General features: G+C 43.4%; 3 protein-coding genes across 3 annotated transcripts; 2 read left to right on the top strand and 1 right to left on the bottom strand.

Annotated features, from left to right (window-relative positions):
* Window positions 1-1,580: 1,580 nt before the first annotated feature.
* On the top strand, window positions 1,581-2,999 carry MELLADRAFT_113862 (uncharacterized protein; the record flags this gene model as incomplete). The annotated part of the gene is made up of 4 exons (XM_007418611.1): window positions 1,581-1,620; window positions 1,869-2,113; window positions 2,572-2,594; window positions 2,966-2,999. The coding sequence occupies 4 exons, from the start codon at window positions 1,581-1,583 to the stop codon at window positions 2,997-2,999; spliced, it is 342 nt and encodes a 113-aa protein (XP_007418673.1).
* A 169-nt stretch (window positions 3,000-3,168) lies between these two features.
* Window positions 3,169-5,322, top strand: MELLADRAFT_118613 (uncharacterized protein; the record flags this gene model as incomplete). The annotated part of the gene is made up of 4 exons (XM_007418612.1): window positions 3,169-3,587; window positions 3,674-4,218; window positions 4,291-4,762; window positions 4,835-5,322. 4 exons carry the CDS (start codon window positions 3,539-3,541, stop codon window positions 5,173-5,175), a joined length of 1,407 nt encoding a protein of 468 aa, XP_007418674.1.
* A 1,277-nt stretch (window positions 5,323-6,599) lies between these two features.
* On the bottom strand, window positions 6,600-9,037 carry MELLADRAFT_69585 (uncharacterized protein; the record flags this gene model as incomplete). The annotated part of the gene is made up of 4 exons (XM_007418591.1): window positions 6,600-6,702; window positions 6,766-7,289; window positions 7,362-8,419; window positions 8,485-9,037. The coding sequence occupies 4 exons, from the start codon at window positions 9,035-9,037 to the stop codon at window positions 6,600-6,602; spliced, it is 2,238 nt and encodes a 745-aa protein (XP_007418653.1).
* Window positions 9,038-14,046: the final 5,009 nt, after the last annotated feature.

The following is a 14,046-nucleotide window of genomic DNA, read 5'->3' as shown; positions in this document are numbered from 1 at the left end:
TTACATGTGATGTGGATGAATTACATGTGATGTGGACAAATATTACATGTGGAGAGGCGAGGGTACAGTGGGAGGTGTGTGAGGAGTGTGAAAAGATGTGAAAACGGCTGTGAAGAAGGGTGAGGAGATGTGAAAAGTAGTTAAGGACTTTGCATGCGTTTGTGGACTTGTAGCCTGTGAGGTTACGAAAAGATGCATCCTAGCATCTTAGGATGCATCTGCTTGCTTATCTTCGGATCCGCTGCGAGGATATGTCTTATGTTATCCTCGGGTCGGGGCCGAGCTTCAAGTGTACACGAGGTGGGTCTCCTCTAGAAAATGCTACATCGAACAAAAACAATCCGAAGTCAGAAGGAGCTTTGAATATAGCTCACCTATTTCAGTGCACTCACCTTGACTGCACTGACGGATTCAGAGTGGTAGAATGTTTTGCGCGCCAAAACGATACCACAACATCCAACACAGAGTTGATCGTTGTGGGTCCGACATCTTGACATGACCATTTTACTTTGGGCTTGAGATTCGCCACCGTCGCGAGCCCCCTCATGTGATCGATTGGTCTCGTCAGCTTCCCGTAGGCCATCAAGATCATTGAACTCTGCGGTGTCAGCATTGAGATGCACGGTGGGATCCGAGGGTAAATTGGAGCCGGGACGATTTAGAATGGCGGTGATGGAAAAATTTGACTTGACTTGTTCGGTGAATTTGGCCCACACTTCAATGTGAGCAGCGTCACCACAAGTCTTCGAGTCGGTCAGAGCATCTCGTCTGCAAGGCTGCACATGGCAACGATTGCCCAAAAGTTCTAAGTGATACGGACAAACGCGATTGTTGATATTTTCCAGGCGATGAGTGCAAGGTCCTTTGGGGAGCGGTTGACCTGAAGCCGTAGCCAGCTCTGCGAGCTGTTCCGGGGACGCACTGCAACGCCAGTGCCCGATGGTCAGTCCATCGGTGACCACCGCTCGTATCCCTGGATGGAGGCAACATGGTGTCAATCAAACGTGGGCAGCAAACAAAGTACATCATGAATGTCCGTACCAATCCAAATTTCTTCACCTGTCTCAGGATTGACTGTTGACTTCACACGGACACAGCTACTGCAGTAGTGGTCTCGGAACCGAGTACCTTCAATATCGAGTCGGTCCAGGTGGGCGGCAATCGCCGGGTCGAACCGTGCGTCATCAGTTCCACTCGCGGGCACAGAAAGTTGTGTGTTTCGGCGGTCTTCATGGGTGAGCAGAGCACGTATTTCCAGGGCGTCTAGGCACACTGCCTCTGACATGGACGGGGAAAACCCCTGTGCAGATCCAAACTGGGGGACATCCGAGTCTTCGACATGAAGCTCGTTGTACCAGTTGGTCAAGTTAAAGTGGGAGACGCTAGTAAGGGATGTGCAGTGGTTAAGAAAGACACGTTTAGCAAATGATTACAAAAACACGTGCAGTTTGAAATAAACTAGATACATACTGCGCAAGCATTTGAATCACACGGAACTGGTGACACAGCCGGTTTGTGATGTAGTAGTGACAGTGGACGTGAAGGATTTCAACGTCGCGCCCCATGTCCAATGTGTAATAATGTCAAAAACCAGCGTTGGTGTAGTAACTGGGTTGATAGGTTGCGCCACAGCCTGGATATTGTTTGTTGCGTCAGCGTTGGAGATTTTCAATTGACGATATTGAAAAGAAGACAAACGATTACGCTTTACTAACCTGGGCAATCTAAGATGACAGTCTGGACAGAGTGGACACCATCTGTGTTGTAAAGATACCCATCGAGGCGGCTATGGACATGTAAATTGTGTGCTTTTGGGCATATCACACATTGAGAGACCGGCGCGCGTAAAAAACGTTCGGGGATCTTAGTTGTCAAGTTAGATTGGAGTCCAAAGGCGCGGATGGATCCAATGGGGTCGAACGGTGTTGATGCTAACCACGGAAATGATAAACTCCATAAATCGTTCATCAGTGCGTGGGGGAAGTGGGGCGAAAGCGCAGTGGTGAGGAAAGGCAAGATTGTTGGCCCCCGTTTTGGTGTGAGACACAAGGAAACACCGGCACTACGTTGGACCTCGGAGGCTAGGGAGAAGAATCGAACAAAGTCGGTGATAGTAAGTGTTTGACTGAGTTGAGGACTGGTGACGGCAATGTGCGCTACAAAGTCGTGTACCAGCATGGTTGGCAGGTATGGGTCGAGTTGAAGAGAAGTACAAGAACAAGGTAATGATTCACTGATGTCGAGGGGATGATCACACGGATGAAGGGCGAGTTGTGTCACACACCTGTCCAAGGACATGTTGGCAGCCATATCACGGATGGCGAAGCCCTTAGCGTATGTGCAAAACTCATAAGGCATAATTGATGTTATTGGTATGTGGTCAGTTTTACATACACAGACGAGACTGATAGACCCATAAAGTTATGCGTTATGACAGGTGGTTCCCAGAGTCCCAGATTCCCAGAGGGTCCCAGGCGCGCCCCCCGGATCCTCTAGTTTACCGTCTGAACTCCTGAGCGAGTAGACGACCTTTCTACAATTGTCGCGATAATTTGCTCCTGTTGCATATAGTCGGCATGCCTCCGTGTGGAGAGGTCAGCGCAGGTGGTCATACCATCTTGTGAAGCGCACCTATAAACATGTTTATCAGGCGAATTCGCCCCAAGCCAGGATAGCAGAGCTCAAAGAAATGCTCTTACATACAAAGCTATTTCAATCAGCTTCAATCCCATGTCTTTCTTTCTTCACTCGTGGCGTGTTGGACAAGGACGTGGGGAATGGCAAGGGAATGGTATGCTATGGTGTCATGTCACTAAGTCTAAACTGTCTAAACCTGCTGTTGATTCTGAACTGAAATACTTAAGTCCCTCCTCATTTCGCAGGCGTCCTCGGAGCCTTAGGAAGGGCCTAGTTAAGTTATGGGTTGATTGAAATCTTTTGGTCTTGAACGTTTTATGTTGCACAGCCTCGAAGCCGGCAGCCAAGGGAATTTGGAATGATCGCAGTTTCAACGTGAGAATGCTTTGGTCGATGCAAGTTCCATGGAAAACACTTTTGATTTGAATGGAGAACTTGAGTTGTCATGGGTTATTAGTGAATCTATATTTAAGTGTGTAGTCAAGGCTGGCTCAGGCAGAATTCAATTCCTCCAAATTCCCTAAACTGAACTTTTTTCATAGTCACAAGTGACAACCTGATCGTTGCCATCGCTGGATTGCTTCACTACCAAGGACCCGTCCTTCTCCGGCGTAACTTATTAAAATCGTCATAAAATTGTTTTAGCGTTGTGTAGGACTAGACCCATCAGCTTCGTTCAATAAAACCTCTGATCAAGTTCTCCCCGCCCTTTCGTACTCAGAAGCTAGACTTGATCTCATCTCCAGTTTTTCCGAATCTTCAATCAGCAATTTTCTATTCCTTCCGTTTTTGTTCGAATCTTTTTCAGTCCACCTTTTCATTCTTAACCGAGAATTCCCTTCACCTATCAGTGTATCGCCATACCTTTTCGCATACTAACCCTTTCAACATATTCAGCAAGATGGCTAAAGCCCACGGCTTACTCAGCCTACTTACCCTGGCTTCTCTCGGTAGGTTTTCAGTCACCTTCATTCCGTACATGAGTCAAACCTCACATTGATTGAGCTATTGGATTGTGTCTTTGTTTTATGTTTAGCTGCTTTCGGAGCCACTGAACCGTTGAAAACGACCACCTCGAAGGTGATGACGATGGAAGGGCCCAGTGAAACAAATGGAGCTTTGATGATCAACGTGCTGCGCACTGATGATCTCATCGCTGATCATATGCCATCCAAGCCCCTCTTGCTCGAGAAAATATCGCATTTGCTCATCAAAGTCGAAATCTCGCCCTCCAAATGTCTTATCAATGGACACTCACTTCCACTTACCTCTCATGCCTCTCGCAAAATGATCGAAGATGGGACGGTGAAAGAGGAGGTAGACCCCAAGAGCGGTCGCAAGAAATTGAAAATGAACGTCGAGATGCAACAAGTTCAAACTCTCAAAGTTCCCAAGGACAGTCCCCTTGTCCCATTAGGTTTAACGAAACCAGAGTTATTGAAGATCTCGGAGAAATACATGGCCGAGGGTGTGGTGGGCGCGGTCTTGAGTGTGACTGAAAAACCTGTGGATGTCGAGGCCTCCACCATGGATGGCCAAAAATTAGAAGCCGAAGCTTTCCAAGTTACCATCGGAATTCAAGTTCGTTTATTTTTCAGTTCTTCATCCCAATCGTCCTCTTCAAGACTAATGTTTATCCTTCTCTTTGCTTAGATCGTGGAGATCGACGGAGTTCTATTATCTACCACCGACCTTCCTTCGACTGATTTACTTGAATTGATTGTTCATCCCGACCCTGAAGACCCTTCAAAGGTTCTTGCCATCACCACTCTCGCACCCGAAGCCGAAGACGAAGACGAATCATCATTACCCGAGTCTTCCTTTGAGGAGCCATCTGGCTCTCTCTTTGACTCATTGATGAAGTCCAGCTTAGCCGCTCTTCCGGCAGCTGCTTTGGCCTCAAGTGCCAACATATTCGAAGACCTCATGAACAGACTTTCTGGCAGCCTCGCCTCTGATGCCCCGGTTGTCCCTGAACCCCAAACCCCACACCACCGAAAGCCTTGTGGCATGGGTAAACATCACGCTGCCCCACTCCCATCCCCCTCGGAAGACGCTTCTCAAGACAGCCAAAGCGCCGCAAGTTACAGCCCTGCGGGTGAAGTTCAAGCTCTTCATCAATCTCGTAAGTACAAACCAAGATACTTCAAGCTTCGTCACTGTATTGATTATTCGTGGCGCTCTCTTTTTACACCAGTGGCTACTTCGGGTAACGAGGAATCTTCTGCCGAGCAACCCATTGTTCGACACCACAAAGGTTTCAGCTTACGCTGCATGCTCACGATGTTCTGGAAGCACAGCTCCACTGGTCTCAAAGTTGGAATTCCTGCTCTCTTCTTCCTCGCGCTCTTCTTCGCGGTTGGCAAACTTGCCACTCGTCTTCGCGAAAGACGACAAGAATCGGAAGACTCAGAATCCAAGGCTTTACTTGCTAACCATCCCTCTGAAGTGGATGAGAAACCCTTTGCCGATGAGGAAGAGATGCGCTTGAACAACGGAGATGTGGTTGTGATCATCTCCACTCCTCATTCACCTTGATTTTTGTATATATATATATGTTTTCCCGCCGCAGATTTCTTCCTGTTTCATTTTTTGTGATGTTGTTTGGAGGCTATAAATGTATGATAAGTTGAGGCATTAGAAATCTTTTCATTACTTTTTGAAATGAGAAGATCATAACACAGCAGAAAAAACATGTTTATCATCGTGCTTTTTTTCTTGACTCTTTACGGTTTGTGTGCGATTCAGAATTTTCAAATTCAGAATTGAATTAAAGTTCTGGAGAGATCTCTACAATTTCACGTTGTTTTTTCTTATCAAATCATTTCTTCCCTATCTGCATGTCTTTCTCTCTCCTTATACCTGCACGTTCGTTACCTCCCATTCATCCCGTTGATCATTTTCAAGTTTCGTTCTTGACATGGCTTGTTAACCTCCTCATTTTCCTAATCTGGTTTCTATCTTGATGTTTTTACTTCTAACAACAGTTGAAACCTCTTTAGAATCTATGACCACGAAACAAACATCTTGATTGACTGCTTTGAGTTATGAGGGAGAAGAAAAGCAAGCTGATATCTTTCATCAAGGTATCCATTTTTTTATTTCTCAAATGTCATGAACTTGACACCTACAAGGAACAATCAAAACCATGTCCATTCACATTCTTCCACCTTGAAGGTAGACTGAAACATGTCATAATACATTGCCCTATTACAAATGACGAGTTTGTGCCGAGATCATGGTGGAATCTGAACAAGTGACTCACAATATTGCATTCAGCAACAATTGAAAGATTCCAGTCCAAGCACGATTTTGTAGCCTCTGACAGTCAAAATGTATAGCCTAATCCAAAGTATTGAAGGAGACATGCGTCACATCCCAGACATACACAGGCGTGAAAATAGTGAGTGATAACTTCAATCAAGACATCAACCACTCAAGCCTCACACCAAGAACATCAGAGAAAATGTTCCACTTCCTGTCACATACATATGATGCATCCCATCAAAATAACCTAAGTATAACAAAACACAAAGGCCTGAAATTTGAAATAGCTACATGGATGATTTTTTGATGATGAGGATTAAGTTCACTCCGCTCCACAGCATAATTTCTGTAGTCATAGCATTGGAAGAAGGATTGCAGAAAATAGAGAAGGAGAAAAAATTATGAAACCAAATCAAACACAAAAACAGTTGTTACATCTGCAATACATTGGTAATTTACAGTTTTGTGACAGGGAAGATAAAAGGATGAAATCGTGAGGTGTCTCAAAAAAATCGACCAATGTTTTGAATGACCTGTTCTTGTTTCATGATTGGATAGACATATATCCACAAAGAACTTGATCATCAATTAAAAGTTTCTCATCAAATGTTCGTCTAAATTATCGTGTCCTGTCGTTACTGAGTCTTGCTTTTGCTTTTTTTAACTTTTCTTTTACCGGCATGAATTTTGGATTATCATGTCATACCGTTGTTTTCTTCACCACTTCCGATGTTTCGTGAAAAGGTGGGATTTGGAAGATCATTGAGTCCATAGGCTCGTTTTTCAAACAGGTCAAGACTGGAAAGAAATTAGTACTAAATTTTCACTGATCATCTCATAGCAGCGAAAAATAAGACTCACTACCGGGCGTCTGAGGAAGAGTTGCTGTAAACTCTATCATGAATCATGAAATTTGACTTTGGATTGCTTGGCGGTTGCGAAATATGTTCATGACCACGAACAAAGGATGCCAATGGTGCTCCAGTTTCGATTCGATCCGGAATGGTCGTCATAGTATCAAAGGAGCTACAAGAGTTGGGCGAGTCTGATTGGGCGGCAAATTGCCAAGGTAGGGCATAAGCGAAGTCGAGTGATTTTTCGATGACATTCTGATCAGGTAAACTGCCTTCATTATCGGGTCTCCAGTTGGTATGTGAGGTAGCAGCGGTCGAAAGATTGATAGCTCCACTTGAATGCGATCGAGTAGGACGACCGCTCGGGCCTATAGTTGGATCAGTTTTTACCATTGGACTTTCTCGCAGGGAAGGGAAAAGACTGTAGGCAGAGGTAGGCTCAGCCGTATATCTCAGCGAATCTCGACTTGGTGACTGAAATTCAAAGTTGATAATCGCTCTTGGATCATCTGGTCCATCACTGATACACGTCTGTGTCAACATCGAACAAAGAAACATTTATCAGCTCGTGTCACAAGAATCAAGTTTTACAGTCCAACTTACATATTTACCCAAAACTTTAGCCAGAGCTGATTCCAAGCTACCCCATGCAAACACCTTGATATCTTTCTCAATATTACGTGGTTTTGGGTTTTGAAAACTCATGATACGCTTGAAGAATGCTTCCGAATCCGGTTTGGATTTGGTGACTGTGATAGGTTTGAAGCCTTGAAGATTGCGACGTATTCTATTTTTCTCAGCTGTCGGGAAGTTTGTTCCGACCAATGATTCAATCAAAGAGATCATATCCACAGACGTGATAAAACAGCCGTCCGGATCATCTCTGTAGATGCAGGATACGACTCCGTTTCGATTATCAGGTTCAGATTTATGTGAAGGAACAGCTTGAAAATAAACGGTGAGGACCGATCCTTGCAGCTTTCTTGAGAATTGGACTAATCTCCTTCCACATCTAGTTTCTTCATTCGTCCAACCACACATGATGTCACTCAAGGCGCCTTCAATACGTAAAATCAATCGGTTTTCTTCTCGACGCGCATACGAATGCAGCTGCGGGGCTTCATAGTCAGGCATTCGCATAGGTCGTGAGTCAGAATGAGATTTGCTTCTACTACACCGTCCCACTCGCGAGACACTTGTTAAAGCCACAATGTTGGGTTCAAATTCCCGATCAGAGGCCGACTCATAATACATTCTATTGATATCAAATGACATTCTTCTGTTCTCTTGATCAAAGGTCTCATATTCGGATACTTTGCTACCGTTAGGTGCGAAAGGCTGAGAAACGCAACTGTTCGGAACTGAAGCTGTCGCCCATGGTGAGTGCATAAGAGTATGATTCGGAAGGGTCGAGCCGTCCGATCCCCATAAGGAGGGTACGCCAAAAGCCGGCGTGGATGGGGTTGGTTTTGATCTTGCGGATGCAGGCTCCCGCGGATATGATGAATCTTCTCTTGGATACGTTTGAGATCTGAAGCTCTCGTTATTGGTTGATTGCTCTTGATCAAAAATCTGCGGATCCGTAGAGAGGTGTGAGGGTTGATTGTCCGCAAAACTACTGACATCTCGAAGCGGAAGTGGCCGAAGAGTCGTCTCCGAAGCTGATTTTTCCACAAAGACGCCATTAGTATCAATAACCTTCAACGCGACGAAAGGAGAAACTCACGTGAGGCAGGGCCTTTATCAAGATAGACATACTCGCCCACACCGACATATATTGTTTGACGGGATAAGTCAGAGTGTTCCTGATATTCCAGACAGAGGCTGACAAAGAAATGATGGGCTTCTGACGACAACGGAATTTGAGGAATGGTAAAGGTGACGGTAACCGCATGCTGTGTTATGCTCAAGTTAGGTGATATGAGGTCGGCGGCAACGTATTTCTGTAAGGTATCACTCTTAAGTGAGATGGTAGCTTCGATAAAGGTTTTGGGAAGAGGTGTAAAATGTAAAAGCTCCAATTTGACGTTTGTTCCAGCGATACCAGAACGCGGACCCCAATCTATCAATTGCACCGAATTGCAATAGATTGGTTTATCAGGTGCATTCTTTCTCGGGGTTGATAGCGATAGGGACTGCAGTGAGAGTCTTTGAGAAGGAGAGGTAGGTTCAGATAGTGTAGAAAAAGGAGACAGATCTGCTGTCAATTCTGGTGTATCTGTGAAAGAGGCAGCATGGTTCTGTACCACCGCGAGTAGAGGCTCAGTATTGCTAATCATGATTTCAAGTGCTTTGTGGTGATATATCGTTCGTTTCAGGTTCGTTTCTAAAGATCGATCGAGGTTGAGACTAGGGAAGCTACTGTGGTTTTGAGATGAAGATAAAACAGAGAAAATGCTTTTCACTCGTAATGAAATCAACGAGAGCGCCCAGCGATAAAGACTATCATTTACAGGACCATGAAAGAAATAAATTCGCGACAAGAGAGCAGGCAGTTTATGAGATAATGAAAGGTGATCGAAGAATTTAGATTGATATTATGAAAAGAGTTCCGTTAGAACGAACTGATGTTCAGCGGAGGTAAGCTCGCGTGTCAGAACAGGCGCGGAAGAAGTCAATAAACTTATACAGAATCAAAATGGTGGCTTGTAAGATGTCGGCCTTTCAGCTCGGTGCCTTGAGTGCTTTGCTTGTGCTTCCTTCAAAAATCAACACCCGCTCATCTGATCCAAATATCTATGAGCTGAGAGAAGTATTGTGATGTTGTAAACCTGATGCGAAGAATGGCCGATTAAGTGGGCGAGTGGGCTTTCTCGACACCCTCTTCGTTACTCTGCCCCGGGTCAGCGGTGGCCTCACTGATGGATTAAAAATAAAGACTTGCGATCGACTGCATGAAATCTTCGCAGCAGGAGACGCCAAGAACGCCGCGAGAGTTAACAAAGTAGGATGAGGACAAAAAAGCTGACTTCAGCAATTGTACTCATCAAGCCAATTTCACCAGCCGAATAGGTCGGTTGTAGATACAAAACGATCCATCCGGAGGCCTGCTGATCATGATCACATTTAAGTATGTATCCCGGTCGCAACAGGCCCGAGTTGAGAAGTGCCGCTGAACAGCCATTGCAACAAAAGTGCAGTTTGCGCAGGACGCGGGCAGAATGGAAGACAGGGCAGGTGGATGGGGATTTGTCGTGATTGTAAGACAATTGATTATCTGTTGGTCCCTTTTCAACCTGCACATTGATTCTGCATGACATTGGAAGTTTCAATCTTTGTGGTGCAGGCGGGGTGACAGCCGCAAATCAGCGCTGATGGTTGCAACAAATTGAGTGAGATTGAATTTCGAGCAAAGCTTCCGAACCGGGATCATATCGCGTTACATACTTTGACTCAGTCCTTTTACTCAAGATGGCCCCTGTGTTTATACAACGGCTACATGCCTTAAACGGAGAAAGCGGTTGAGTAAACAATCCGAAGGTGGCTTGAGGCACTCAGCAGCTGGGTCCACACAGGGGACTTCATGGGAATTATATCTCATGTAAGATGCACTCTCCTCTCAAATGCCCAATCACAAGAAGCCCCACAGAAATTGAGAATTGATTATTTTCGGTTGACGAGATCTGGCGTCGGCGATAGAAATGATTATGCCAGTGAGTCCACTTCACTATATGCACTGGACTGTGATATCATTCAAAGCTGAGCAAACTGGAACTGGGCCGTGGATTGTACACTACATGCCTCAATCGACTATTGATGGGAATCGTGGCTATGCTTAGCACTGAGCAGGCCTTACAGGCCATCTGCATTCGCTTTCCATATCGCTTACACTGAAAGATCATTTCAAGCATCGCTCCATAAATTATGCCGTACCATGATATCATTATATGTCACGCAACCCTTCCGTGACTGCGCAAGCAGTCATCCAGTTCTGTGATACAGCTATTTCATTATATGTTGGACATCAAGAAACAAATGATGAAGTTTTTACTACCTTGAATCAATGTAGGTGCTTTTTTGTGGGAAACACCCATTTAGGTGCTGTTTTGGTCAGTGTCTACATGGGTTCTCTGCCAGCTGCAAATAGCAACAGCCTTTGAAGAGACTATAACAAAAGTGTCCTAGTTAGGAAGGGTTTTAAGAGAATTCTTTTGAAAAGGATGTTTTTCTCATTAAAAGAATACAGATAGAACACTATCTATTGGTGGGTGTAAAATCAGGTGGTCTCCTATCTTGTTAATCCTGCAAGACTCCATATATACTTTCCTTGTTGGCTGACAAATTGTGTTTGCAATCTGCAGAGTATCTTTTGTTTTGCTGGGCTTTTCTGGTTTGTTTTTTTGTAACTAGACTTTTGATCTTTCCCAATACAGGGTTTATTAGAATCATGTTCATTGGTGTGATCAAGTGGGTAGTTGATAGAGGTGGATTGAGTACTTGTATTCCTACCTCTTTGGGAATTATATTGTTGGGTCTTTGTCACATATTTTACTTCTGTAGTGTAGAGTGTGGACCTTGCTTGTTTACTTGACACTAATTGTGTCTTGGAGGTTAGTTCTTCTATAGTGGGTAGTGTCTAAAAGCGCAAAATTGGGTATTTGGAGCAAAAAGCTTATCAGTGTCACAAATTTGACTGATACAGATGCCCAAAGGCACGACGGTTTCCGTGTGTTCCATGAGAGTTGGGGATGAACGGCCCCCAGGATCATAGTCCCGACGTAGGTACCGGGCCTGTCCGCAAGGAAGAGAGACCTAGTGAGCGCATACAGACAAGATGGAAATCTCTGCCTCGCACTCACACTCATCCCCAATAGCATAGGAGAAAAGAAATCTTCTTTCTTTCTCATCTCACACAGTTCCAATTTTTCTTTCCTCCCACCCACCCCTACACCCAACCACGCAGAGATCCACCCTTGACCAGGGAGTCTTCGGCTGTGCGGCTCCCCCCAAACACGTGAGACCTAACTCGCATTAGAGTTTGGTAACAAACAAAAGACGGTAATGGTTAAGAGTGTACTCTTATGTGTAAAGGAGTAGACAATGCCTTAAAAGACCTAAGACATGAATTCAAAAACATAACATGATAATATGTATTCATTGATCCATATAGTGTATTCCACACAAACTAATGGATCCAAATTGGAATCCAAGCACAGATTTGGAATCCTCACATCGGAAGCTATCAGAAATTGTCATCTCGCTTTGAATTTTTCATCATTTTTACAACACAGCAGATTTGTATCATAGAATGTAATTTTTGATAACAAAGGATAAGCAATACAATTCCTAGTGCTTTGCGGCCTTTTCCATCAGCAAGGAGAAAAATTACAGCAATAAGTCAGTATTTGATGAAAATATAAGGAAAAAGGAACAAAAGTTATCAATCAAAGTCAGTATTGGTTGCATTCTTGATAAAAATAAAAAAACAATACAATTAGCAGTGCTTTGCAACCTTCTCCATCAGTGAGGACAAAATTTCCAGCAAGAAGTTCAACATTTGATAGAGATATAAGGAAAAGGGGAAAAAAGACATTGATTGAAGTCAGCATCAGTTGCAAAGCTCCAAGCAACGGTTCAATTTGAAGTGTATAGCTTGACAGAAGGTTAGAACCAGGTTCAGCTGTCATTCCCTCCTACAAGCCATCAAATGCATTGAACAATTAATAAATCAAGAAAATTCATGAATGAGATTGAGCAAAAAGTGGACTTACAAGAAATTGAACATTATCTTGTTGGTCTTGCAATGAGACCGTCGGATGGTCACAGGAGGACAGGTTTGCCCGTTTGTTTCAAAGTAATCCTTTTCTTCCTGAAGATTGGAACACTTGTAGCTGTGTTTGAGATGACCTAAAAACAAATTGTCGTATGTATTAATCCGGTCAGTATTGGATACAAAAGACAAGAAAGCAAAGAAGATGAAAAACTCACATGGTTTGATGTAACATCAAACGAAGTCAACTGGATCAAAATACCAACAGAATTTGAAGTTTGACAAAGGGACTGATCAGGACTGATCTACCCAAATAATGTGATCTCAATCCTATATGTATAGGGAATTCTGAACACATGTAATTTTTTTGCCCGGTCCAACATTTCACGCTTTTAGACACTACCCACTATAGTGTCAAGTTTATTTTGTTGTTTCAGGGCTTTCCAAGCAGCTGGTTCAACAGGCAGGCAAAGTGCTTTCTTTATTGAATGCTCCTTTCAAAAAAGATCAGTCTTTGTGTTGTTGTAAAAGTCTGGGTTGCTGATACTAGAGCGCTAAAGTGTAATTAATGTAATTCTTTTTATTAATTTTTGGGGTTTATTTTATTACTCAAAGTGTGCTTTTATGGTTACTAGAGTCTTTTGGCTTGTTGAGGGCCCGTTTGGTTGTGATTATTTTACTGTGATTATGCCAATACCACAGTAAAATAATTGCAACTATTTTTTCACTGTTTGGTAGCCCAAAAACATGGATTATCTTACCACATTATTTGTTCAATAATCTCATAAGCGGTATTAATTCTATAAATTCCTTTTTCCGTTTATTCTGCTTGTAATTGGATTAATTCCCTACGTGAGAAGGGCACTTGTCAAAAACTCACCTCTTTACCTCACCACCAACACCATCCTGCTCAACACTCCTTCAACGTACCAACACTGCTACACATCAAAACTTTGATCACCGAAACTTTGATCACCGGATCAATCCTTCAAATTCATCACATCTTTAATCAGTGTTGTTGCATCTGTGATCGACTTCATTACATCCTTGAGTCATCAGATCTCATCTTCTCTCCCACTCATCTCATATCTCTCATTCCTGTCATTCTACATTCAGTTGTTGGTATCATCACATCATCAATACAATCACTTTGTTAATAACTCAAGTTACCAATATCTTCATCGACTTCTCAATATAACTTTTTCAATATCATCACTTTATCTATACTGACACTTGGTCTTGTTACATGAATTCAAGTCAAAATGACACCATAATGGAAATGAAGATTTGCATGATGATGATAATGATGATGATAGCAACATTGGATGATCTTTTTGATCAAGCTTGATTCAGAGATGATAATGTGGAATTAAATGTAATTGCATTAAACTTTGAATGATCTGATAACCTATTTTGCGGAAAGTTGAGATAGTCAATTGAGCGAGTAAACGAGAGATGTTGATGAACCTGATCAATGAAGCATTGATAATGAGACTTTTCATCATTGGAGTACAAATAAAAAACCACCAGTTTTCACAACCACTATAATGCGGATGTGGTTTTGAGTTGCCAAACGAT

This window comes from Melampsora larici-populina (assembly GCF_000204055.1).
Source record: "Melampsora larici-populina 98AG31 unplaced genomic scaffold MELLAscaffold_97, whole genome shotgun sequence".
NCBI classification, from domain to species: Eukaryota; Fungi; Basidiomycota; class Pucciniomycetes; order Pucciniales; family Melampsoraceae; genus Melampsora; species Melampsora laricis-populina.
The sequence above is the reverse complement of the archived record's forward strand: the minus strand, read 5'-3'. Positions and strand labels throughout refer to the sequence as shown.